The 27,742-nt window shown below is 46.7% G+C and overlaps 2 protein-coding genes across 2 annotated transcripts; both read left to right on the top strand.

The window, feature by feature from the left end:
* Nucleotides 1-2,992: 2,992 nt before the first annotated feature.
* LOC142575467 (uncharacterized) lies at nucleotides 2,993-11,283 on the top strand. The gene is made up of 3 exons (XM_075684850.1): nucleotides 2,993-3,087; nucleotides 4,862-9,087; nucleotides 10,842-11,283. Exons 2-3 carry the CDS (start codon nucleotides 4,874-4,876, stop codon nucleotides 10,969-10,971), a joined length of 4,344 nt encoding a protein of 1,447 aa, XP_075540965.1. The 5' UTR covers nucleotides 2,993-3,087; nucleotides 4,862-4,873; the 3' UTR covers nucleotides 10,972-11,283.
* A 2,197-nt stretch (nucleotides 11,284-13,480) lies between these two features.
* On the top strand, nucleotides 13,481-27,492 carry Ufd1 (ubiquitin fusion-degradation 1-like). The gene is made up of 12 exons (XM_075684849.1): nucleotides 13,481-13,515; nucleotides 14,422-14,539; nucleotides 14,760-14,792; nucleotides 15,199-15,320; nucleotides 16,194-16,324; nucleotides 17,479-17,551; nucleotides 17,622-17,690; nucleotides 19,674-19,751; nucleotides 21,671-21,712; nucleotides 22,871-22,959; nucleotides 24,268-24,346; nucleotides 27,332-27,492. Exons 1-12 carry the CDS (start codon nucleotides 13,513-13,515, stop codon nucleotides 27,404-27,406), a joined length of 912 nt encoding a protein of 303 aa, XP_075540964.1. The 5' UTR covers nucleotides 13,481-13,512; the 3' UTR covers nucleotides 27,407-27,492.
* The last annotated feature ends 250 nt before the right edge of the window (nucleotides 27,493-27,742 follow it).

The raw sequence follows: 27,742 nt of genomic DNA, 5'->3' as shown, positions 1-27,742 counted from the left end.
AGTGATAAGACCAACAAAAGGTTGACGCCGAATAGATGTCAAGTCTGAAGATGGATTTGGCGGCGCTTTAGGAATGTGTGGGAGGAGTGGTGGGGTCGGCGGGTAGGTGGGGGGGGGCTGGGTACGTGCCTGACCTGCATCGAGTTCATGCGGCAGGCTTCGAGAAAAGCATCAAGCGAGACGCTTTGCGAATCGCACTTCGTTGTGTATACATTACGAACGGTCTCTCGTGCGACGCGACTGCGAATTATTCACCACTGATTACTCGCTCAAGAAAGATTTTCAGCTACCTTTTTGTATAGACCTAACACAACTTCTACAAGCAATTTACGACTATACGGTGCGACCAACGTCTTCATTTATATATTGGTTTGTTATATCTCTCGTGGTGCTTTTACATGGCTGTAGATAAGTGGAGAAATTGCCCTTCGTATTTTAAGCATGAAATGCTTTTGGCTTCCGTTGTTGGCGGCCTTCAAGTGACCTTCAGCCAAAAGCCAGAGCTGTTATCCGGGCAAGTTGCGAAAACAAGACGAGATCATCCGGGCAACCAGTCAAAACTTAAATAAAGAAAGCGGTCTCTGGCCTCCAACCCTTTGTACAGGAACGCAATACATGCGCTAGTTACTGCTCAAACAAGTTACAAAGAATATTGCTTCCGAGTTCTTCCTATTGTTTGTTCCCAATATCACACACAGCTTCTCATTTCTGATACTTGACCGAGTCGTCGACCACGCTGCACGGAAATAATGTGACTTGCTTGTCTAGGAAACGCATCAGCACACCGCCCTCCTCTCTTTTTATTTCCTTCTTCTTCTTTCCCTTGTATCTGCCTTTCATTACGTTCATAAACTTGAGAAGAGCTTGCTGTTAGGCTAGTTTTTACACGCTGTTAAGAATGAAAACAGGACAAGAAAGAAAGACCTACAGAACGTTGATTTGCGCACGGCCAAATATATCAAGGGCGGTGGTGCTGGGCCTCGGAAGCTGAGAAGCCTCCACAAAAAACAGGTGGGAGGGCAGGAAGGTGAATGGCCTCGAAGTACACGCAGAAACAGAAATATGCATAGGAATGTTAGGGGCCGCCTCGCCTCTCTACAAGCCGACGAGCGCTAAAGAGTGCGACAATGAGTAACGGAAAATAATTTCAAGAAGGAAAGTGGGGTGACGGATACGAGGATATGGGAGGTGGACTCACCTGAAAGGCGTCAGGAACGAAGTTGACGGATAATTACGGACATAGGGACAACGTCTCGTCACTGCCCGATCGCTCAACACCAGACGGCTGTGGCCAATCGCCTATAGCTGAGGCTCCCTTACCCTGTCGTAACACGTGCTGCTTAATTGCTGCGGAGAGCACATCCTAACTAAATGACTCGGCAGTTTTCAAAATAGATGGGTGTCGGAAGACACGACGCTTTCAAAGCTCTCGGAGCTATACTGGCCGTTATTTTACTGCGAACTATACGGATGTCGCAATTTTCACAAAGGCATCGAAACAGGAAGCAACCCTACTTCGGACTGTCTGCCTCATCAATTCCCGAGGTGTGATCAAGCAACAATATGCGTCGCGTGATGAATACAGTGTACCATGAGCGCGAGTTACTTCCAAACAGCTCTTCAAAGAAGCCGGACAGCAGGTCTACGAAAGTGAGAGAAGCTTGCACCGTATGATACTATCGAATTTCTAGCGCAAAGCTTCGTTCCTGTATTTTCAAATCTAGAATAAAATAGCATGCCGACAACGCCGAAAGCGCGATTGGGGGATATAGGCGACTTGCAAAATAGTGCCTGCCCTCTTCCGTACGTAGCCGTGGCTGTACCCTCACTAGAAGATCTGGCTGGAAAACAACGGCTATCTCCGTTGTTACCTGGGCTACAACAAGTCTCACCTGCGAACAAAACGATAGAAGTCTTAATGGCATACAGCCAGGGGGCGATGTTAGAAGGAAGCACATCTCAGCGATACAAGTCAAACGAAGATAACAGCATATGATTAATTCGTGAAACATAAATATAGGTACATTCCTCACCTGAAGGATTAAGTATACGGTTACTCCTCTCCGCTCCTCCTAGCTGATACCAAAATGCTTGGATAATCAATGGTTTGTTCGCGTTAAAAAAACATAAACATAGAAATAGGAAAAATAAAAGAAATCATTGCTCACAAAAATGAACTGGTAGCCGCTGACAGGCGAAGTATATAAAAGCTCGCTGAAAGTAGCACGATGTTCGCGTCGATGTCGTTAGTTTGCGATTCGGCAAGCCACTTTGCGCTATTCGCTGGGAGCTATTCCGCGATACATTGTTATGGACGTGGTCAAAATCCGCCATATCGTCAGACTCTGCAAATTCGGCATTTTGAGGCAATCAAAAACCGTATAGGAGCTCACCGCGGGCAATCAGAGCTGACAAGGGGGAATTTGACATCGTCCATAGAGCGATACTGTGGACCGCCATATTGTCAAAATTGGTAATGGCGGCATTTTGAGCCAATCAGAGAGGCCGTAGCAGCCTTCTGGGCCAATCAGAGCTGATAAGATTGCGATCAGGACGATATAGCGGAATGTGTCAATGTCCTGAATGTATAGCATTCAGGGTCTCGCATGCGGCCATGCAGCGATGACCAGCTCAGGAAGGTGCAGTGGCACACACCCACTGCAACGGATCATCGAACAGGGAAGCGTGCAGTTGTAGTCGCTGTCATGCTTTCGTACCACATTGGTTCATACCCACTGCTCCGACCTCATGACTGACTTCTTTTTGCAAAGGCCGAGCGTGGACGGTAATAATTGATCAGCCGTTCAGCGTCTCGATTTGGTTGTCTTTCGCCACTGGCAGTTCGTGACGCAACTGTACTCGCAGGTGTTTTTTTTTTTTTAGAATAACAGTACGGGCTTGAAAGGCATTACAGACCACGGTGGCCATCTGTGTGAGTCGCAGTGAGCAGACGACGAAAAAGCTGTGGCTGTCGCGCGTCGAAACCTCGCGCTCGAGGGTGCCGTCTCGAGCGGTGCCGCGATTGCAAGTGCTCCCATTCTGGGTTTTTGTGTTTTTGCCATGGTTCCGACGGGGTAGGCAACCACAGTAAGTCTCGCCTCGAAGGCCGCGCCGAGCGCCTTCTTTTTTCTGTCCGCTTGCCTCGCCCACTGCGAATCGCGCGGTGCATGGGCGCGCCGACATAGCAACATTGTCGCCATAACGGCCCTGGTCACTGCGGCCCTCCTCGAAAGGGACCAGCTGCTGCTGCAGCTGCTTCTCGCTTTTCAGCTGTATAAACGTCGGATCCTGCACGTACTATATCACGACACGTTCCTCCAATTGCTCCTTGGACGGAGCTGGTTATTTGTGACAGTGTCGCATTGTGTGTTCTGCGTGGCGCTGCACATGCCACCGCGCCTTATCCTTACGCGAGCGCCAACCGTTACCTATAGAGCGCCAGTGCCTACAGGACCAGTTCGGAACGCCGTGCACTGTCTTGCAACCGCCTCTGGCAGCAGGCGCTTCGACCAGAGGCACTGCGCCTCAAACGGCAGCATCTCAAAACGCTAGCTGTCACGAGGGAAGAATGCGAGAACGCCATTCCATACGCCCCTCCTACCGCGCCCCTCCTTCCCCGCACGGCGACACCGTACCACCGTGCGGCTTTTACCGCTGTGTTAGTCTTCATCATCTTCGGGATCTGTGACCCACGAAAGCTCTTAGGCATGGAGAAATCGCGGTTAGTTTCCAAAGAAAGTAAACGCTTTAGAAGCTTATCCGTGACTTCTGCTGCCGACACGTCTACGCCAGTAGCTTGGTTAGGGGTATAAGTGGAACATACGTCATGATGTCTCTATCTTTAGCTCCATTTGCGTTCTGGAATGTACTCCTGTAATCTGCACTCCAGGTTTTTCTCTGTTCGGTGTCTCGTATGGATAATCCTCATGTTCGGTCAGCATATTTATTCACTCATTTATTTATACCTCAAATACATGAGTCGTGTGCATATCTAGTAGGTTAAAATTTCGGTGAATGGCTTGGAAGATGACTGACTGGAGGGGCGCACCGCTGCAGCAGGAAGATGATTCCAGTCTTTCGCTGTATATACGAACGAAGGAGTTGAGATGAGCGTCGGTGCGAGCCGGTGGGGGATAAGCAGCCTTTGAATATGGCGGGATGAAGTGCAATGCGCAGGCGCGATGTCGGTCTGCGAGTGATAACACTTGTAAAAGAGGTACAAGCTTGCCGTTTTGCTGCGGTGCACTCGAGGGTTGAAAGGTTCAGAGATGAGTTATCGCGTAGTGACGATATAATGTGGTCATATTTGGTCAGTACAGTTACTATAGTATATGCGCTTATGCGCTCCACTGGCAGCAGTTCCGGAAAAGCAGTTCCGTTACGTTCGCAGGGGAATTTATAGGCTTATACATGGAAGCACAAAGCACTCCCAGGCCCGCATGCGCCGCCTACCATTGTCTATAAATTGTACAGATAGTGTGGAAACGTCTTCAAATATGCGTATATAAGGGGTATAATCATCCTCTGAACGTTTTCTTTCTTTACAAAATAGTAGGTAGCAATAATATCCATCTCTTCAATACTCGCTGTTGTATGCACCGAAGCCTTAGCATATTTACTACTGTCTGTATAAAGTCCTTCTCAGTCCGCAAATTTCGCAAGTAGGAAATGTAAAATAAGCCTGAATCTGTGTTCACATGTGTTAACTTACAGTGCTGAATGTGTGAAAGGTGCACGTATCTGATGATTTGGTTTGCTGCCTGCTGCGGGGAATGACTAACTGTTAAACGGAAGCGAACGCCTTCCTCCAGCACATACTAATTGCGAGCCGCTCTGCGTGCACGCTTCTCCATTTTTTCAGACCAAAGCCACCATGGCCAGCCGAGAGGGCGGGGTCAAGACGGACATGGCGGCTGCCATCACGGACAACAAGGCAGGGGTCCCAGACCGACCGACCAAGGTATCTGAAAACTTACGCGACGAGGAGGCAGCCTACCAGCGCGACATTCTGGGCAAAAAAGATGTTGCCCCCCCAAAGAAGGCCGAGGAGTCCGGCGGCAACAAGCACGAGATGACGAACCTCCTACAACGCGAGGAGGCCCGACTGCAGAAAATCGGCCAGCACCTCGACAAGCCAGAGATACTGGACCAGAAGCTGCGTGAGCAGACCACCGTGAAGGCGGAGTCGGAATTCGCGTCGGATGCCAACATCAAGACCGACATGAACATGCGCATGTCCGACGACGTCAGGGGACCTGCGATGGACGTTGGTCCGCCAAAGGAGCACGGGGCTGGCGGCGGATCGCCGATGAAGCGTCCTTCTCAGGAGAGAATCGTCGCGGGAAAGGCGACCGGCACGTCTTACGCCACGGATGGCAACTATCCAAAGACAGACATGGCGGCCAACATCACCGACCACCATTCGCGCCTGAACGAGCTCAGTAAGACCGCGCAGAAAGATTTGATGCGCGAAGAAGAGAGCTACGCTCGGGACCGGCTCCTAGTGGGGGCGGCTAAGGGGCTCCCTACCGCCACGCGGCCGAGAGAGTCGTTGCCAGGACGTGCTTCGATGCAACAGGGTCAGGGGCTCCCTACCGCCACGCGGCCGAGAGAGTCGTTGCCAGGACGTGCTTCGATGCAACAGGGAGCGCGTGCGTCGGGCGGAGGCTTGATCGCAGGTTCTCGAGGCGGCAGCTTAGCTTCGCCAGGCGGCCAGAAGGTCATGGCGGCCACCATCTACACTAAGGACGAAGAGTCGTCGACATCGGAGGAGCAGCCGCCTCGCATGACCTGCTGGCTGATGCCTGAGAGTGTTCAGCGGGTCATCGACAGCGGCATGGAAAAGATCTACGGACCGCGACCGAGGCGTCCGTACAGGCCGCCCATGTTAGACATGGAAGTGGAAGAGGACGACTACGACCCGTACTTTAACAAAGCTGGGGCGACCGAGGCTGTGTACAAGCCTGAAGAAGGCCAAATTATGTACCCGAGTGAGAAACGTCGCAAGCCCCGACGCCCAGTGTACCCGGCAGAGGAAGATTTCGACGTCATGTTTCAGGACGAGCTGGTAATCGGCGGCGGAGGTCGCATGATGTACGTCGATGAAGGCGACGCCGGCTACGCCGACGAAGGGGACATGTACGAAGAGGAGACAGAGGAAGTTGTTTACATGGATGACATGATGTACCAGGGTGGCCAAGGTAATCCCATGATGTATCGTCAGCCCATGGGTCAACCAATGATGCAGCCAATGATGCAGCCCATGATGGGACAACCGATGATGCAGCCAATGATGGCGCCACCCGTGATGCAGCAGATGGGACAGCCGATGATGCAACCGATGGGACAATCCATGATGCCACAGATGGGACCCACTATGATGCCTCAGATGGGTCAGCCAATGATGCAGCCGCCCATGATGCAAGCCATGCCAGCTCAGCAGTACGGCTACGCCCAGCAGCCGCAGAACATTGTCATCAACCAGAAAGATCATATAGAAGTGAGCTCCTCTGACACTGACGTCAACGTAAAATGGACCAAACAGTACGCAATGGAGCTGCCCTGCGACGTAGATGAACTTAACCGAACCGGTTCTAGTGTCCGCATCGAGCAACGCGTGAAGATCAGGACTGAAAAGTCAACCACGACGGATTCTGAAGACACGGGAAAAAAATCAGCCGCTGTCCAGACGGCGCGTAATGACCCGATATCTACGACATCGCAGACGGAAAGGCCAATGAAGGATTCAAAGAGCATAGAAGCAAGGGTCGACACAGACGACGCGGCCACACAGAGGAGCCGATATCCCGAAAGAGTGGCGGACACGCAGACATTCGGCACGTCACCGTTCGTTCCGGGCGCCGGCATGCCGTTCATGTTTCCGCCGGGCATGATGAATCCTTTCATGATGGGTGCCATGGGCATGCAGCCGCAGCCACCGCCTCCTCCGCCTATCCCCGACCCGCCGCCACCGCCGCCGTGCGAGGAGTGCGCGCAGCTCAAGTCTTGCTGCGAGGACGTGCCTTTCGAAGACCTGAAGAAGAACATTGAAGAGGATATCGCCAACATAGTGAACGAGAACCTGGAGGTAAAGATTAGTGACGAAGACACCAAGATACTCGTCGCGCGGCCAGACTCCCCTTACAAGCTTGTCTACCTGATACCGCAGCGAGCCCAAGTCGTCAAGGAGGAAAAGAGCATCCAGACTGGCAAGCAACCCACGAACAAAAGTATTCAGACCAACGGCAAGAAAGGCGCTAAGGGGGCCAAGTCGTTCGACTCCGACGGCGGCGAAGGAGAGCGCGTGATTATGGCCTCGTACAACACTCAAGAGCGCACTGTTAACGGAAAGCGAGTGCGAACGACCAAAGCTTTCCGCGTCACGCAGTCCGACGACGAGAACGTCACGGAAGTCCAAGAATCGTCGAGCAGCTCGGAAAACGGCAGATCGAGGTCGAAGCACAGGTCGCGCTCCAAGAGACGGGCGAAGCGCGCCCGTTCGGACGGCGCCTATCCGCGTAGTCTGACCATATCGGTCGGCCGCACCAGCTCCACCACGAGCCGCAGCCGCTCGCCGGGACACGGTCGCCGCAGCCGCAGTCCCAGTGCAGGGCCAGCACGGAGTGAAACTCCCATACAGGGCCAGCGTCGTTCGAGGCGCTGGAAAGGGGCCGCCGCCAACAGCATCAGCTCGTGCAGCGCCAGTAGCCAGACAAACGTGTCCATCATCGGCCCGGCTTCGAATCCCGAAGCAATAAGCTGCACCGCGAGGGCCTACGTCGACGCCTCTCCGACGAGGCCGCACTCCCGCCTTCCGCCTCGTAAATACGCTCCGCAGGGCGACGACTCGACGCACGTATCGACTCGCTGCACCGTTGTGACGTCGGACACGAACCTTACAGCCCGGTCTATGCACGGCGTTCCCGAGTTGACGGCCGATGTCAAGCCCAAGTCGAACAAGGTGTGGGTGGAACGCATCTACAACGAGCGCCCCGAAAGCTCCCGCTTCAGCCCGCGCGCGGAGAACCGAGCGCCCTCGCCGCTCGAGATGACGAGGCGCCCGAGCGGAGAGAGACCTCCATCGCCTCGCGGTGGCCGCGACAAAGGCGGGATGGTGTGCAAGCCGCCCAGGTCCGTCTCGTCCATGTTCCAGACGGCCGGGGAAGCTCGCTGTTACCAGAGTCCCAACCGCAACGCCAGCTACATGGAAGCCGAACGGATCGCCAAGCAGATTGCGCAGCAGATCGCGCCGCAGATCATCGCCGCACGCCAGAAGGAACCCATGCAGGAGAAACAGCGAAGCGGACAAGCGTCCGTGGTGCAGAACATGATCGCGAACGCTCGACAGCACCACCAGCAGCTTCAGCAGCAACAACAGCAGCAGCAACAGCAACAACATCAGCAGTACCAACAACAGATTATCCAGCCCCGCCGGTCTCAGAACCGACAGTCGCCGTTCCGCAGGGACGAGGAGACGACCCGCTACGAGAACAGAAACATGTACTCGACCAGCGGTCGCTACACCGTCAGGTCCCAGCAGTCCCTGGAGCGACTGAGCAACGCGCAAGGCAGCCGCCTCGTGACAGAGAACAAGGTGTCCCGCTACGGTACGGCAGCTGCTGGCGTTACGTCCTCACTGAGCCAGAGTCTCCCGCAACGCTACTCGGGAGGCGGCTACCGTCAAGGCAGCGTGGGCAGCAACGGACCGCCGAGGCGGTCCGCCACGATGTCCGCCGTGAGCGGCAACTTGCAGCAGCCGCAGCACTTGCAGTCACGCGGCAGCCCTCTGTGTGGCAGGCAGAGCCCGCAGGCTCGGTACATCTTGCCCATCCAGCTGCAGGTGACCGGTCAGACGAGCCGAGTGACTGCTGCTGCCGGCGGCTACAACCAGTCGCCGCGCGGCGGCTCACGTGTCTCTCCGGGGCTGTCCGGAAGCCGCTCCAAGATCACCATGATGCAGCAGCAACAGCGCCAAGAGCAGCACACGAGCGTCGTCATGCGCAACATCGAGCGGGACTCGTCGAGTCCGCCCCGCATGACGCCCACCAGCTCCTGCCACGGGGACAAAAAGAGAGCCTTCTACAAACGGTAATAAGCGTTCGCAACTATTGGCGGAAATCAAAAAGCAGGGAAGGTATGGAGCCAGCGTCGTTGCATAGATACAACTTTGCCAATGTGGAAGCAGAAGTCGTAATGACGAGCAAAAACACAAAAGTAGCGATAGGCAAAACATTAGACTGCAGCAGATTTAATAAAGATTTGGAGGACGCTTAAGCTTCGCCTTTAAGAGTGGAACGCCGACAGCATTCAAAGGTCCCCGACTGCTTGTCACGCCTCCCGGTAACCGCAGCTTTCTTGCGGATGTGCGTAGGCGGGCTCCACCTGGACGGTGGTGTTGCAAGGAACCGAGCGGGCCGCGCCGCTCTGTATGAATGGTAGAAACGCTGGAAAAGGGGTTTGTGTATTTTACGCGTGACAGAAATATGATTTCTGGTAGATTCACATTACACTCCGACGCTATCATGTCTGTAGGTTGTGTTTAGGTCGTACTTTACGATTGTTTCTTACGCATTTTACTTTGAGGAATTCGATTGGTCCAGTAACGCTTCTGCGCCACGCGGAGGGCCGGCCTGCGTGGTTGGGGTTAGGAATTATTTTTCGCGAAACGGCATCCAACGCCAACACCAGTTTCTTTTCTTTCTTTTTTTTCGACGCGAGGCGGGCCCTTAGTGCTATCGCGTTCATGAGATCAAGCACGCTAGGAGAAAATTTTCGCCGCCCGTTTCAAGTAGGATGTCGTTAGAAATTATCCATCATCATCGTGCCATCTTGCGGCCGGACGACGGCGCCCTAACTTTAAAGGGACACTAAAGCGAAACAATAAACCAGTTTAGACTAATGAAGCATTGTTTGAGAACGCTGCAGGCAGTCATTTCAAAAAAAGTAGTTTGATTATTAGATGAGAAAATGAAGATCCGAGTATCAGTATTTGAATTTCGCGCGTAAACCCCAGCGCCTGTACGTCAGCGTGACGTCAGGGATTCCAAAGTATGTTTTCGCACTTGGGCTATGTTGGCTGTATAAAGGTTCCCGAAACTTGCCATGTGTAATATTTGGTTCCTTTAGAACACAATGTAGTCAATCTGTACCGCTATATATAATTAGTAGGCCCTAGAAGATGCCATCAAAATCCAAGACGTCACAGCCCCCAGGTGCGGGAACTTAAGTAGGCGTCGCCACCCGTATTTCGTTCTTGCGCTTTTTCTGGCTTACCAAACGTCTTATCGTTGTAAGAGTGGTGTTTTTGGCGTTGTAGAACGGTAATTTACTGATGCAGAAGTCATTTTTCACTTTAGTGTCCCTTTAAATTCTCTAACAAAGAGGGATCCTGATAAAAATTAATTGGTGGTGGAGATGCATATATACTGTATTAAACTCAATGTTTTGCTGTGCGTGAACCAAGTTCTCTCTTTGTTCCAGAGTAGAATAAAAGTGTACTATGCTCCATCGAGGAATTTGTTTACAACACCCAAGGTGTTGGGTGTTGTACATCCAAGCAGTAACACTTCTGCACTGTAGTGGCGTCTTGGGTTTATCTTTCAGGCATTCCTTCGCGCAGTTTCCGAGGCACTGTGTTAATTCGCCAAACGCTTCTTTAGGGAAGGTAAATATCGTGTAGATGCATAACGGCATGTTGCCAGTACTCCATTGTTTAGTATTGCATTGCATACCGCGTGCGCCGGGACAGATTCTTAGTTCGTTTTAATGTAAGCCTATGCTATGCTCCTTGTGACTCACGATGTTTAACGTTCTGGACGTCTCTTCGTGGCGCATGGCGACAGGGCGTACCGACTGCGAATCCCAGCCCAAGAGAAGCAGGTGCTGACGTACGCGCTGGTCGCCCTGGTGGCCCTTATCAGCATCATCCTTGTCATCAACACGCTCGGCAAGAAGCGCGTCACCGTCGAGTGACCACCGAGCCGCGGACACGCCGTCCGAAACGCTTGCCGCCGCGCGGTTCGACACACAGCGGCTCGACCCGACACCGGGCAGCCGCGCTCTCGGCGTCTAGTCGGCGACTCGTCTTTCGAAGCGTTTCGAAGTTTCTTCTTCCCACAGGCGACGCTTGGCCGCACTCGACTCTGGGGCCTCGAAAGAAAGCGGGACGTGCCCGACTCCAGGAAAAAGAAAGAAAAAACGCGGAGCACTGATTGAGAAAGCAGGTCTCAGTCTGCGACACGCAAAATAAAAACCTGGGAAGACCTTCGCGAAGTAAAAGCTGCCGTTGCTTGGATGTTTCTGGTTTATTTAACCCGTCGGTTTACTAAGAGCGACATTCGTTGCCCTGAGTCTCTTTGCATGTTGTGTGGAACATTGTCTTGGATCAAATTTTCAATAATTATGGCCTCTTTGCGAGAACTATCCCAGCGATTGTACAGTTTCTGCGCAGCCTTGCACGTGTATCGAAGTAACCGCGCAGTGGTATCGAAGGTCGCAAGACAGTCCGCCGACCTCCTTGGTGACCTCTTGTGCATTCGTACGGTTTTCTACAGTGGGCTGCTCTCTAAAAAAAAGTTTACACCCTTTAGGCCTTATCTTGTACCCAAACGATAACCGCCATCTGCCTTGCTAGCGTTTACTCTCGAAAACTCGGCGCTCGCTACATTCCTGTCGAGAGTGCTGTGTCACACTGATAACGCGCGAGCCGTTCGTGACTGGGAAGTGACGGGCTCACAGCGTTAAGGAAAGGAAACGCGGGCAAGACAGGTGGCGATTATTGTTGTGGGACAAGATAAACCACAAACGGTGTAAATTTTTCTAAGAGTGAAGACAGATGACGATTATGTATCGTTTGGGGACAAAGTACAACCAAAAGGGTGTAAGCTTTTTTTTAGAGAGTTTCGGTCGTATCTTGCCACACAACGATAATCGTGATTTGTCTTGTCCACATTTCCTTTCTTTAACGCTGTGAGCCCGGTACTTTCAAGTCACGAACATCATGCGCGTTATCAGCAAGACAGAGCATTCTCGACAGAAAAGTAACGAGAGCAGCACTCTAAGAAAAGTTCACACCCTTTGAATTGTATCTTTCCACACAACGATAAACGTCGTCTGTCTTGTCCGCATTTCCTTTCTTTAACGCTGTGAGCCCGGTACTTTCCAGTAACGAACGGCATGCGCGTTATCAGCATCGCATAGCATTCCCGACAGGAAAGAAGCGGCCCCGGAGTTTTCAAGAAAGGAAACGCAAGCAAGGTTGTTGGAGAAGTATGGGAGAGGCCTTTGCCCTGCAGTGGGCGTAACCAGGCTGATGATGATGATGACTCTTAGGCAAAGTTACCCGCCGTGGTTGTTCAGTGGCTGTGGTGTTAGGCTGCTGAGCACAAGGTCGTGGGATCGAATCCCGGCCACCGCGGCTGCATTTCGATGGGGGCGAAATGCGAAAACACCCGTGTACTTACATTTAGGTAAAGAACCTCAGGTGGTCGAAATTTCCGGAGTCTTCCACTACGGCGTGCCTCATAATCAGAAAGTGGTTTTGGCACGTAAAACCCCGTAATCTTTTTTTTCTTAGGCAAAGTTAGACCCTTTGGGATGTATCTCTGCCGAACAATAATCGTCATCTTCCTTGCTTGCGTTTCCTTTCTTGAAAACGCCGCGCCCGCTACTTTCCTGTTGGGAATGCTATGTCATGCTGATAACACGCAGGCCGTTCGTTACTGGAAAGTACCGGGGTGGCCGCGTTAAAGAAAGGAAATGCGGACAAGATAGATGACGATTATCGCTGTGTGGCAAAAGGGTGTAATTTTGCTTAAGAGTGTAAGAGTGAAGGATTTAAATTTTTACTCCAAAAATAGTTTGCACCCCTGGTCTATATCTGCCACACAACGATAATCGTAATCTGCCTTGATGCGTTTCCTTTGTTGAAAACGCCGCGCCCGCTACTTACCTGTCGGGACTGCTATGTCATGCACTCTACCCTCCTAAAACGGTTGCACCCTTTGGGGTGTATATTTGTCCCACAACAATAATCGTCATCTGCCTTGCTTGCGTTTCCTTTCTTGAAATTCGGCGCTCGCTACTTTCCTGTCGAGAATGCTGCGTCACACTGATAACGCGCATGCCGTTCGTGACTGGGAAGTACCGGGCTCGCAGCGTTAAAGAAAGGAAACGCGGCCAAGACAGATGACGATTATCGTTGTGGGACAAGATACGCCCCAAAGGGTGTAAATGTTTCTAAGAGTGTAGAGTGTATATACAAGTGCAAGTGCAAGTGCACAATAACTATTGTTAATATATCTTAACATTATGCTAAATTTATTAAACGCCACATAATAAGTGACTACATATATTAAGTATTAAAAAGATATTGTGCTCACTAGGATTTCAGCTTCAGCAGCGTGTTCAGCAGCCTTAAGTGTGGCTCAAGCTGAATCTCGTTAGGCAACACTGTACTCAGCTGTTTCGGTTTTTGTGAATGGCCGCTCCCGTGGAATTGTTATCACTTTCAAAATGGTATGAGTCAGCGTTATTTACTGCGTTACTAGCCAATAATTCGTGCAAAAACGCGCAGAAAAGTGTCACACTAACATGGTTCCACCGTGCATTGTTATTATCTTTCGTTTGGCGCGCTTGTTGCGAAAATGGCTGTGTGTAAACAACGCCTGTCTGAACGAGAAAATCACTTTTGTTACGGAGTTAGCACTCCATCTAACGTGCGACTTAAACATCCGTTATATCTACATATGAAGCAATTTTCTCGTCTCTGCTGGGCAACAAGCGCTCCTTTGGTCGTGCCGTTGGCAAATCGCTGTTAAGTGCGGCCGTGTGCTAGCAAGCTTGACGTATTGGAGCTTGCTGTCAAGCTATCGGTCTGCTGGAAGGTAAAACAAGAAGAGGTGCGCACATGTGTTTAAAAAGGGAGGTGGTGGGCAGAAATACATTGTCGGTATATCTGTCAGTGCACTGCCGAACGAACGAGAGCCTTGGGTTAAGGAAATTTAAAGTTGTTCTGCTGCGTCCTCGACTTCTGCGTCTCGGAGCGCTTACAGTATCGATAAATTTTCATGATTCGTTCAAAATATACATACGTGGTAGGAGCCCAAGAAGTAACAGAAGTCGTTGAATGTCACGTAACGGGACATAACGTGTTCGCAAGGTACTACTACGTTGGCAGCGTGACAGACATAGACAGGTAAAAATACGCATGCCACAACCACGTGAATTGCCCTCTGTACACGCCTTTCGTGCTTCTTTACAGTTCCTAATGTCAAGCCAACTAGGCCAAGCCTCCGTGTCAACAGATGGACATAGAAACCACACATTGTTCTGCTAGACAGTTGGCAGCAGACTGCATACTGTCCTTTGACGACCATCGCATTCTGCATTCGTAAACATTGTTAGTCGTTTTCTTGTTTTCAGTTTCCGTTCAACATGTTTCACGATCACCTCGCCCGGCCGTTTAACACTCAGTACAGATCGTACTCCGTGTCAATGCTTCCTGGGAATGAGCGGCAAGACGTGGAACGAGGAGGCAAGAGTAAGTACCGTCTCAGTCTGTGCCTCCGAATAATGTCATTTCTAAGCTCGTGCTTTATGCATAATGAAAGTGCGTCTGTTACACTGTGGCTTATTATAAGTAAGCGCTTTTGTGCCACAGCTGTGTAAAGCTGTAAACCTACAAACCTGCATAAACTTGTCTTTATGGCTGTTTTGCATTCGGTAACCTAATGCTAAGCGTTCTGTGTATTGCATTCCAGTTATAATGCCCCCATCTGCTCTGGATCATTTAAGTGAGTATATGTTGTGGTATGTTCCAATAGCATGCTGTATGTCGATTGAATTACCATTCTCTATTCTTGAAAATCACCTTACTGGACACTGGTACTCCGGCTTGGCTTCTTTCACACTTTATTACATCTTTTTTAACGTTTTTGTGAAGTGTCATAATTGCTTTTAATGCGTTGCCGTAATGAAGATAATTATAATCATATTGCATGCTCTAATTACATTGCTGTAAATAAATGCCATGTGTATACACCAGATGATTAGAATACTTGTGCCTCAAACACCATTCTTTTTATTTGCTTCTACTATGCTTTGCAAAAACATGTTCATAACCAGCCTGTCAGTTTAACTTATGTGCGCTGTGTTTTGCAGCGAAAATGTTTGACATATTTTGATTTCTTTTTTCTCTAGCACGGCTAAACATTGTCTACCCAATGTTGTTCAAGCTCACTAACAAGAAGTCAAACCGAGAAACCCACTGCGGTGTTCTTGAATTCGTTGCTGATGAAGGCAAGGTGTACCTGCCATACTGGGTAAAGATGTCTTCCTCCTATCAATTGATTGTTTTTGACCCTGATTACATAAAACATCTCAGTGTCACTGATTCCCTTGCATACAGACAAGAAAGAAAAGAAGTAGTTGCTGTGGTGTTCTTTAATACGTAGTGCTGAAGCTGCCATCGATTAGCCTAATGAAAAATTTCAACAGCTTCCATATTGTTGTCCAACAATCAGCGCAGCCAGTGACAGGATTTGCTTCTCATTATGCTAAATGCATTTCTCACAACAATCATGAGCTAAATTAATTACTTAGCTAAATTAATTACTTTGCTATGTTTCTATATTACATAACTTATACTTTACCGCAAGGTATGTTTACGAGAATTTTTCTCTGGACCATGTTGACAATGATAACAGCAAGGCTTGCAAAAAGTGGATGTTAGCAGTGTGTTTTTTTGTTTGTTTTTTCCCCAGTGCAGTAGAGTTAACATTATCTCCTGACCCGTCTGGGGTCAATGGACCAGCCAATTTCGGTGTTTCAGAGGCCTTAGATGGAACAGCTGTGGAGCTCGGGCTCCTGCAACTATATGAAGGTGGTGAATTGCACGTGCGACAAAAAAATGAAACACCACAGCTGAGCAGATCGAGAGGAAAAACTGATGGCTATATGTATTTCTTCTTTCCCCTTTTGGGTTGCACTGTTTCTTGGCTACATAACCACTTACCTAAAGACATACTCCCTGATTATGCATCTTTGTACACATGGGAGCACATACATTTGCGTATGTATACATTTAAGCACACGTGTATTTACCATTACCCTATTCAATTAGTTGAAATCAGCACACGGGAAAGGGAAAAAGTTTGAAAAGCTCTTATTGAGACTTTTATTTTTCTTCCGTGCAGATGCAGAGGAACTTGCTGCTAGACGAAGGCGATCTAGTCCAAGTAGAGAGTGCTACTCTTCCTGTAGCCACATTTTCCAAGTTCCAGCCCCTTTCAGTGGACTTCCTGGACATCACGAATCCCAAAGCTGTGTATCCTTGTGAATCAAGTGCTTGTTCAACAAGAAGCAGTAACAGTAGCGTTTACAAATCGGATACAAGAAAGGTGACAATACGAAGGCCGCACTCATGATTGGTTTATTTTGAGAAGGGATGCAGCAATTTAAGTGCTTGTAAAAATGGTCTTACGGCAACTTAATGTTGAAGATATTGAGTAGAAGCAATGCTGTGATTGTGCGTGGACTCATTAAACAATGCAGTGTTGCTTATATCGGTGACACATTGATCTCATTTTCTACATAGACAAAATTTTTTAATGATAAATTGTAATATTGCAGTGGAATTGATAATAGACTGCCGTTAAGTTGGTGCTTGAGACATTGTAGGTCTACTTACATTGCTCCAGTTGTCTCCGCTCCTGAAAAAAAAAATGAGTTGTGAGTGTAGAATTCGTCATGTCACCTTTCTTGTGTCTGTATCATAAATGATATGGTTATTGCTTTAATTATAAACCAACTTGCCCAAAAACAACTTGTGATAAATGAACAAGAATCTTTAGGCTGGGATCACCCCTGAATCCTTTATTCATGTACATCAGAAACGGGAAAGTGCTCTCTGTTTTGAAACTGATGAACCGATTTGAATGAAATCACGACGAGGAGAAAAGTTGCCCAAACGAGTGGTAGCACATTGCTTAGCACATTGCAGTGACCACATTTCAGTAGGGGCAAAATGCAAAAATGCTTGTGGTACTTAGGTTTAGATGCACGTTAAGAAACCTCAAGTGGTCAAAATTAGTCCAGAGCCTCCCACTATGGCATGCCTCATGATCACATCATTGTCTTTGCACATAAAACTCCAGAATTTAATTTTCATAAATGACAACGAGGATGATGATGCCACAGTTGTGTTTGAGCAGGGATATGACAAGGCTTGTTTGTCATACGAATGTATGTGCACATTACACGCTTGCATGCATAGCATCTGGCCAAAAAGTTTGAAGGAACTAAAATCAGTGACTGCCTTTATGGATTAAGTGGTTTTGAAATGCATTGGAAACACAGAAAACCCATGAAAATGTCACTATTTGTTTGTGGCTTTGTATTTTGGAGGGCGTACTGTTCAGTATACTGGGAGGCAGATGGTGTGTGTGGCACGACCTGCTTTCCTGAGCAGATGCCACTCAGCTTGGAAAATGCATTGCGAAACTTTGCTTGCCTGTCGACTGGTGACATCATTGCGATTGAGTACAACAACAAGGTAAGTTAAAACACTGTGGTGCATAATTCTGGCTCTGACCCTTCCCTCTTTCTTTTGTCCTCTCACCTAGACTTACGAACTGTGTGTCCTTGAGACGAAGCCAGGCAAGGCAGTGTCCATCATAGAGTGCGACATGAATGTAAGTAGACTCCTCACTGCCTCATGTTGCCGGTGTGGTGTTGGAGGTACACAGAATGTGATGATGCCCTTCATAAGTTCTTGAAAACATTTCATTCCTCATTGTAACTTATGTAGCCCTTGTATGGCATGTGCTGCATTACAAATGAGGACACACTTTGGTCTCTTTCTTTGAAAGGTCCACTGGGGCAAGCCCCAAAAATATTTGAGATGTTACCTGTGTGGCCATCTGGATAGCAATTAAACAGCACAAGATATCAGGACGACATATCTAATACAAATTACACAACAATATAGCTTGATATCTCACTCATCATTGTCTAGCTTTAATATGTATATATTGACACGTGTACTTGTACTTTTCAATTAATGGTGTTTTTAGGCCTCTATATGGCCATGTTTCAGCCACCTCTCAATATTCATTGTTCATATACCAATGACAGCCTATTATCACAGCCTTGGCTCTGTTTGGTCATATCTGGCCCTTGCGCCAATAAACTCCAATAATCATCATCACCATATCTCTTGCAATACTGGACTTAGATGGCAAAAATCTTAAGTAAGGTACAGACACTCTTTGGAATTACACCTTGGACTTGCACTAGGCTACTATACAGTTTTGGCTTGCTTTCATTAAAGGAAAAACCACATGAAGCCAACAGACAAAACCAAGGAAAGCATCTGACCCGGGGAAACGCTCCCAGAATGAGATCTTGTGCACATACGCGAGTACTATACTCAAATAAGTGGACAGCAAACCAGCCGCCACTGTAGCGCAGTTGGCAGGGCATTGCATGTGTAATGCGGAAGATGGGAGTTCAGTTCACACTGGTGGCAAGTTGTTTTCTTGTCCACTTTCGTTTCCCTGTACCCCATCTGTTATACATTTCAATCAAAGATGCAGGTAATTGCCCCTATGCTTTCCTTGGCTTCATTCTAGGCTTCATGTGTTTGTGTCTAACAAAATAATTGAGCCCCTCAATTCTTCTGATTCATTGTACTATATTAAAGGGGCACTGCAACACTTTTTGAGTATGGTAAGGAAGCACTTGCAGCCTGAGACAGTGCTGCCATGAACGTGCGAGTTAAATGTTATTCAAATGCACGCAGTAGGGAGCCCACAGTCCTGCATAAGATATTGCGAACTTTCAAGGCCCCTTCTATTGTGTACCACCTATGTCACAGACCCCCAAAGGACCACCCAGAGGCACCAACTACTGGGTGATTTTACATGACCATGAGTTACACTTGAATGAAAACTTGTGCACACATTCACCCCCCTTCAACGAGAAAGCGTGAAAGCGGCGGTTGCTAACCACAGTTGTAAAAGTGTTCCACCCATCCTGTTACCACTCCTTCTTACTCTCTGGCACCTTTGTCAGATTCAAACCTGAAAAGGTTACCACAAGATCACCAGAAAGAAGAAAAAGTACGAAAGGGGCAATAAGCAGGGCATTGCAATCAGTGCTGTCCTAACTGAGAGAAGTCGAGGAGGAGTGGACAAAGTGAACATTGCACTGTTTAGTAGAAGGGAAACGCAGTCGAGGACGGCAAAAGACTAGGTGTAGTGATGAAATTATGATATCCACGGGTGCTTGTTGGAATCGGTTGGCGCAAGATAGGGCTAATTAGAGATCGCAGGGAGAGGCCTTCGTTTTTGCAGTGGACATAAGATAGGCTGCTGCTGATGATGATGATCATTCTTATTAGGCACATTCCAAAAAACATTTTGTAAGAATATATTTAGTGAAAGGCATCACACCTGTTGCAACATATTCTCACTTTTGAAGAAGAGGTGTTGCAGGTTTCCTTTAATAAAATACCAGATCATCAGTAGCGCTCGATGGCTGTTTGGACATGAGACCTGTAAAGTCAAGTATCAAGATGCACGCCCTGTCAGCACATATGTTATAAGATGTGAAGATCTTTTGCTGTGATAGCGCATGTTTTCTGGCCTTAATGCTTTAACCAATCCCTCTCACAGGTGGAGTTTGCTCCCCCGGTTGGGTACAAGGAGCCAGAACCTAGGAACGCTCCAAAGAAGCAAGAGAAAGAGGCAGAGGTAGGATGCTTAGAAATGGACAACTAATTCTGTCATTCCTTGCTGGTTGTTACAGTACTTATTTATCAGCAACAAGGTTGAGAGCTGGGCCAATTGGTACATAATTGTAGGTGAAAATTCAGACAAAACCACAACATGCACTGCCAAAAAGACAGCTTCATCCAGCTTCATCCCATCATCTTCTTGCATGTGCATGTTGCGATTTTTGCTGGTTTCCAGCTTCAATCTGATTTATCAGGGTCCAGAGAGAGACGGAGATCATCCCGCATGATTTTCTTTTGCGAAAGTGTTCTGAACTGGCCATCAGATGAGTGAAAGAATAGCTATGGTTTCCCTTGCATGAGGATCATTCTTAAGACGTTGAGTGCAATATGTGCTTCTACAAACTGTGAACAGTACAGTGAATGTGAGAGGTTGGACACGATTGAGCACCCCAGTTTCCATGAGGATCATACATAAGATGTTGAGTGCATTACGCGCTTCTACAAAGTGTGCAGTAAAGTGCATTTGCAAGGCTGGACACGATTAAGCACCTCAGCATTTAGGAGTCTGTGAAGTATGCATAACAGTATGCATAAGGGACTTTGAAGATAAAAATAAGTGTGTCTGTATTTGTAAATTACCCTTCTACAATAGCAAGAAGGCTGATCTTACCATCAGAGGAGGCTTGGTAAGCCAGAAAGAGACACGGGAGTAAAAGACGGATGGCAATGGTCACCTAAAGTTTACGTAATCCTCTCGCCGTGTTGTTGTGGGGTTTGACAGTGTCTGTTGGGGCCCAGCTGTTTTTTTATTGGTAAAAATGGACTACATTTTATGCCAAAGGAGCCATAGACTGTTTCAATTACTTTTGTTTCGAGTACTCTTACTGCTCTACAAAGGCCCAAGTACGAAAAAATACTTTGAATCCCTGATGTCACTATGACATGATGCTGCGGTTTCGCCGCCTAATTAAAGAATTCTGTTTTGGCTTCATTTTCCCTTTTAATAATCAACCACTTATGACAAAATTAACAAAAACAGTTTTGAAAGGATACTTTATCAGTCTAAACTGATTGCCGTATTTACCTGAATCTAACATGCACCTTTTTCTCAAGAAAATGGGTCCGAATATTGCCTGTACGTTACAGTCAGATATCAAACCAAAACGGCATTCATGGCATCAGCAACAGCCTACCGTCAGATGCAGCACCATGGCCAATTGGCGACCGAACACATTTTCGTGAAGTTTTCTGTGGGCCGTGCTGTGGGTTCATTTTGTTCTCGACTACGGTCTGGAAGGGTACCCTCGATTGATCGCTCTTGGAAATATGATCACTTTTACCAGATTTTGTGCGACTTCGCTCCGGATGTGTTGGATGGCCACCAGTGTTTCTGGTGTTGTGCCAAGCTCGCCATATGCGTACATTGACATGAATGCTGTCGGCCGCATACATCAACAAGTCAGCTGCAGGGTCACCAAAAATATCACGAGCGATAGTAGTATCCCTAAAAGCAATCACTTGAGAATGCGCCAACTTGTTATCTGTGGCCAATGAAGTGCCAATGATGACGATGCACCGCTTTCGTTATAAAAATAATTTTTAAAAAATTCCCTTCTGAGAAGGTAAATCTTGCATATCTTGTTTCTTTCTGATTGTGAACCTTGGGTGCGTTCTATGTCATTCTTTTATAAATCAGGGGCACGTTACCTTCAGGTGCACTTTTATTTTCTTTAAACCTGCAAAAATTGGTGCATGTTAGATTCTGGGGCATGTTAGAGTCGGTTAAATACAGTAAGTATTTCTCTGTAGTGTCTCTATAACTTCTTTTACTTTTCACGCATTAGCTGCAGCCGTGGAGATGAATTGTAACTTTAGCTTGCTCTTGTGTTATCGAGTTTGACGTTTCCTTTTGCTACTGTTGCTGCCTTCTTCCAGATGGACTATGCTGCCTTTGAGACAGAGCCCGCTGGCTTTGTGGTGAGTTCTCTCTCACGAAGTGGTTTTTTTTTTTTCATAATAGGCTTGCATACTAACAGCTCCCCTCCTCATATTTTTGTGTGTCTGTTTTGGTGGCTCGCAATCACAGCCTGTGCAGAACCAGATTAATGTCTATAATTAAGGCTCTGCCTTTACAACTCCAGAAACTACACAACAGGGTTGATTGTTACAGCAATAACTGTTATGTAGAGACTTTACAGGTCCACTTGCAACATCACCATATGTCATTTTAGTAGATTCTTGTTGTGGGTTTTTGTCATAGATTGTAGCATCTTCTAGTAACAGTCACGATTAAGTTGTTATACTGATAAAATTAAACACATCGAAGCGGAGACGCTCTTGTCGTTTCGTTCTGGTCATTTAATTTTTGATGGATCATACTAAACCAAGTGGAGCCATTTCTTTCCTGCATCATCTTTCTATCGACCGATCATTATAAATTAGTAGTACTATCAACCTACTCAAGGTGGACCTGTATCTGTCCCTCACTTTTCTCTCTTACAAAACATGTAACCACTTGATGAAGGCCTACAACCTTCACTTCTGCAAATTAGTTCTCCAACCAAATGTGCCAGCAGTAGATTGATAAAGTGCAACTGCATAGAGTGAGCAATGAGCTGCGAAGCACCCATTCGAAATAAGTTTGTGACGTGCAGTCTTATCATGTGCCAGTTGTGTCATCAGTTGGAAAATAGAGTGCCTATAGACTCATTCTACGCTGGAAGGAAATATAATGTATGTCTGCATAGCGCTCGTCCTGTGTTCCTGCTTGTCCCTGTGTCATTCTTTCTCTATGTATCCCAGTTTGTATGTATCCCACCAAGCCCAAACTTCTTCCCTGCTAAAATGCACAAATGTGCTGACACAGCTCTTCCGAAGTGTTTATCAGGCCCTGCAATCCAATGTTTCAAGCTGCAAGTTGCCCTTATCTTGATGGTGAAAGAGAAAGTAACACAAAACTTCTACACCGAGTTGAGAAGCTAGCCAACCGCTCATTACATTGTCTGACCCCTGGCCTTACCTGAACACTTCCACTGCCTTCCTGCTCCATAGCATTCAATATCTGGTCGCTCTGGCCAAGAGATTATGCTTGTTCAATCACTTTTGCAAAAGTACACCGCTACTCCTTTGTTACAGGCATTCAGTGGCACTGGGAACAGGCTCGATGGCAAGGTTCGTTCTCAAGAAGGAGCCACAAACAGTACAGTCAAGTCAATTCCCAAAAGGTTCGAGGAACTTGTCTGTTGTGGCTTTTCAATTCCTTTGTTTTGGGTGCTTTTCATATTTCTGGTAAGGCTCTGAGTGTTCATTCAGCTAAGAGTACGGTAATTGTTTGCCTAGACTTCAGTTGTTCATAGCGGACACCGAATATGAATGATAAGCAACCAGTCGGTGTTATTACAATTTAGACCAATACCAATAAGGTTGGGAGTTTAACCCGTGATTTCGTGCTCACCAGCGTGATGCTTGCTGCACTAGATTTATTGCGTGTAACGTATAATTTGCACAGTGGCTTTTCTTTTCCCAGGGAAAACTTGGTTATATTTAAAGATAGAACAAGACATTAACAGACAATATTTTTAGGCAGCACATCACTTGCATCGATGAATGTTGCGATCTACAAACTCATCTGATAATCAATAGTGGGTGGGTCAGTCAGTTAAAGTGAGCACTTTGGGGGCATGTCACAAATGCAAAATTGAAGTCAGTCAGTACGCATGCAAGGCACATCTACTTGCGAGCAATCCTGTGATTAGGGCCAGTTTTGAGAGGTGTGTGCTGCACAAAATGCGTGGAGGAAAACAGGCACGGAAAATTAGTGGGCCTGCCATAACATTGAACCATCGCAAGTCTGCTGCATTTCTATTTGGAAGCCTCTTGCAGTTTTGAGCCATTAATTTGTGTCTGCTACTGTAACGAATGTGACCATCATTGCTTGCTCCTAGTGCTACCTCCTTTGATGTTGCTTTCCCATAGTCAGGTTTTACAGTACTAGTATTCTGTTTCTGTGACCAGCGGCGATATTCTCCTGCAGTCACATTTAGGGAGCCCTTGACTAACTTTAGTGAAATTTAGCATCACTTTGCACTGAACCCATTGAAGCATATGACCGACAGCGCTCCTGGCACTTTGAGAACCCAGTGAGCTTGACATAGTGCCAGGAACGCTGTCAGCCATATATGCCGACATGTTTGGTGCCAGGCCACATGAAATCTTTTGGAAGTGATTGTGTCTCCAATAGTGATTGCACAAGGATGTTGCTCCAGGACAGATCTATCTCAGCTTGAAAGCTTTCCTTCTCAAGAATCTGTATTAGTTCCCTTGTAGCGTTTTGCTATATTTAGGTGAATGATGATTCTTTCCTCTAGTAAAACTTTCTGCTTGCAGACTTCAGCAGGAATTATTTGCTCATTAAAAACTTGAAACAGTCATGAAACTGTCCTAATTTGCCACCATTTTTAACGCTTTCAGTTAACATAAGCTCAGCAGTGATGTATCTCTTGATGTAGCCTCCTCATCCTCGAATTTTTCAGGGGCATTCCAGACTATGATTACACCATTGGCACTCTCCGCTTCATCCGGACAGCTCGGCCGACTGTAGAGGATGCAGAAGTGAGTCGACAACATTTTATAGTAATGGATGTGTAACGTTTTCTGGCAACATGAGCGCCAGTGCAAGTTTTGGTAATATAGATTACTGCCACAAAATATGATCATCGTATCTCTTCTGTAATGACCGCAATCATGTGATTAGATGATGACGAAGTCAAATATACATAACTGTCTTATGAAGAGAAAGGCACATCAGTCAGTTCTGTAGTCATTTGAAGACAATGCCTGAGAGTTGTATCAATGTTCTTTCCCATACATCATATTGCTCTTTGCCGGCAACCATTTTTCAACAGATTACCGCATTTACTCGCATAATGACTGCATCCCTGAATTTTGTCGTTGAAATTCGTTTCTTCTTTTTTAATTTCCCGTGTAATGGTCGCACCCCGAACTTGCCGCAGCGATATGTTGTGTGCCAAGTCTAGCTAATAATGATCGCGCTTACCATCTGTCAAATGCTACACGAACGACTCTTGAAGACAAACCAAGCGGTCTGCACGCACCAAACATTCTTAAGCAGATGTCCCATTTCATTCCTTTCATTCCGCTCTTCCATGACAAAAAAAAAAGAAAGAAAAGAAAAAAAAGAAAAAAGAAAAAGCCACAACCAAGCTTGCCTTTATTATGTGTAGGCTTTATAATGGTTGTAGTCAACAACAGCAAAAAAGGCGCCTTTCGATTCTTCTCGTCTGCACTCGTGCGCACGCAACAAATTGCGAGCGGCAACGATAGCAGCCACGTTTACACTGATACGTTAGAAGTGTACCCTATTCATACACCGACGCTCGTAACACAGCTAAGATATTCGCCCACCCTTAGCGTAAACGTGCCTTATTAGGATAGTAGTGAAGACAAATACAGCAGTTTTCGCAGCATGCCCGCCATGTGTTTCTATTCACTGGCAGCTAAGCGCGCCCATCAGTTTCTCTTCCCTCAAAGTGGACATATTGCCGCAAACTTGCCAATATTAACGATATTATTCATTACTGATATGGAAGAAACTGTTTCAATGCATGTAATGTACTGACGGGAAAAAAAAAAATCACGTTCGGTGCGTTCGACTTGCTCCGCTGGCCGCCATTTTTGTTTTGGTGTCCCGCACTACATACAGCGGCAGCCGCCTATTTGTTGACCTGTTGTCATCCCGCAGCAAACGCGGGATGAAAAGAAAATTTTCTTTCTTATTGCAGGAAATTTAACCCGCGTAATGATCGCATCTCTGAATTTGTGTCAATTTTTTTTTACAAGAAAGTGCGATCATTATGCGAGTAAATACGGTATCAACTCTTGTTAAGCTATTGCTTGTAGCAAAATGTGCTTACTGTATTTAAAATTTTTGAATGTTTTTGTGGGTCCTGTAGCAAAAGAGTTTTGTCTAATCATATTGTGGGCGATTCGAATGCTCTTGTACGTTCTTGAATGTAGGCGAATATCAGCGGTTGCTTTAGGATGTATGATGACTCGTGCGTAAATAGTGAACGCACTTGACCGGTGAGATCAGATTTCGACGAATGACGACAGCGCTTTCCTGTCCTTGTGTTGGGGTACTGCTTGTTTTGCTGGTCACAGGTTCACCCAGTCAAGAGTTAAATGTTCAACTCGTGCTTCTGGCAGGTCCAGTTTTTTCACTGTCATTACAGAGTGATAGTATACATCGAGATGTAGTGAGGTGATCACAATTGTGAATCACAACAATTTGAAAGCAGTGGCGTTGCATAATGTCGAAGCGTGCCCTCCTAATCAAACAGTACGTGTAGGAGTTGTTAGGATTGTCTCCCTTGTTTCAAATTGCACAACCGTCTGTTTGTTTGTTCCTAGGGTTCTTTTTGTCAATGTTTGCTAGCAATGGCTGCTTGTGGCTGCATTGTTTAGGTTGAATTGTAAGGTTCTCCAGCAAATCTGTGTGTCTGTTTTTTAGAGACTTATTAAAATGACATATATACCACATTCCTGGTGAGCAAGATATTTGAGGACATAATAACGACTTCATAAACAACAACGTTTCAAGCAAGAACTGAAATATTTGTTATAAATTTTGCGCTTTGTTTCTTTTACCACTATTTTCCAAGTCTGTTGAATAAAACCACCTTCAGCCTGAATTATCAACTAGGATGTCACATTGAAGGTGACGTATTCACACAAGTTTATAGCCAGCCGCCCTTGGGTTGTGCAGGCCTTGTGGGAGCACACAAATGCATTACTTAGTTAAAACTGCACAAAAGAAAAACTAGGACAAGCAGAAAGAACACACAACACACCAGAGTGCTGTGCTCGTGGTGTGTTGTATGTTCCTTCCACTTGTACTCATTTTTTTCACGCAGTTTTAACCTTCCTTCGGTTATGAACCAACTAGCCCTCAAGAACATCCTACATTACTTAGAAGTGACGCATAATGACATCCTGCATGGAAACCTTGACTGTTGACTCTGCCACTTGAAGTGCTCTGCTGTGGCCGCAATTGTCCTTTCAGGGTTTGGGCTCATCATGGTCTCCACTTGCTGGAAAAACTCAACTGCCTGAATGGCATGTAACAACAGTGCTTATTTTTGTCTGTTTCAGGTGATAATTCACCATAGACTCTTGTCTAACCCCAAAAGAAAATATTTGGCCATTTTTGGACATCATATGGCAAATATTTGGCAAATATTTAGGACATCCTATGGCTTTATCTCTTGTGTCAGACTGGGAGCTGATACAAACTTAGAGCAAATATGCTTTATAGGTGACAGGGATCGGGTAAGACGAAATTAAGCGCCTAATCATATAGAAGAAAAATTTTAATGTTTATAGTTATTTGAAACCGTGTCCTCCAATATCTTGCACACACGGTATGTTGCCATTTTATACATATTGACGGAAAAGTTTTGTAATGTTTGTAGTATTACGTAGCAGTGGCGTTATGTAATGGGCAGTGTTGGTATAGTGCATCTTTGACAAAAGCATTAATCCTGTTGTCTTTCTTTGTGTTTGTTTCTTCCTCTTTAGGGCAAGACTAAAGACGAGTTTTCGGCCTTTTCAGGCAAGGCACATTCTCTGAGGCAGCAAAAGACCGTGAAGTGAACTAGCTATCATAGCGATTAGGCATGAAACATGATTAGGCACGACGTGAAACACTAGCCAAAATAAAATTTGCACATTTTATACGATTTATGTTGCTAATCATTTGTGGTCAGCAGGTGTTCTGTTTAAATATCATGGGAGCAAAATAATTGGGAAGGTTAATGCAATCCTTTGTTATGGAGTCGCATCAGACACAAAAATACCTTTATTATATATCCTATGCAGTTGAAACTCGTTGGTACGGTCCCATTTTGTAAGATTTTCTAGTGCCAATGTTCATGGTCTCGAACACAGAAATGACCCAATATAGTTTGCTCCTTTTTTACAGAGTAGTAC

The sequence above is a fragment of the Dermacentor variabilis genome, chromosome 3 (genome assembly GCF_050947875.1).
Source record: "Dermacentor variabilis isolate Ectoservices chromosome 3, ASM5094787v1, whole genome shotgun sequence".
Taxonomy (NCBI): domain Eukaryota; kingdom Metazoa; phylum Arthropoda; class Arachnida; order Ixodida; family Ixodidae; genus Dermacentor; species Dermacentor variabilis.
The sequence above is the reverse complement of the archived record's forward strand: the minus strand, read 5'-3'. Positions and strand labels throughout refer to the sequence as shown.

What these genes read in the sequence shown, in the direction of transcription:
- LOC142575467 (XM_075684850.1), top strand. Translation starts at nt 4,874, where the DNA reads ATGGCCAGCCGAGAGGGCGGGGTCAAGACGGACATGGCGGCTGCCATC. An exon ending in AAGAGAGCCTTCTACAAACG is followed by an intron (nt 9,088 to 10,841) that starts GTAATAAGCGTT and finishes GCATGGCGACAG; the next exon opens with GGCGTACCGACTGCGAATCC.
- Ufd1 (XM_075684849.1), top strand. An exon ending in ATCTGCTCTGGATCATTTAA is followed by an intron (nt 14,793 to 15,198) that starts GTGAGTATATGT and finishes TTTTTTCTCTAG; the next exon opens with CACGGCTAAACATTGTCTAC. An exon ending in CGATTGAGTACAACAACAAG is followed by an intron (nt 17,552 to 17,621) that starts GTAAGTTAAAAC and finishes CCTCTCACCTAG; the next exon opens with ACTTACGAACTGTGTGTCCT.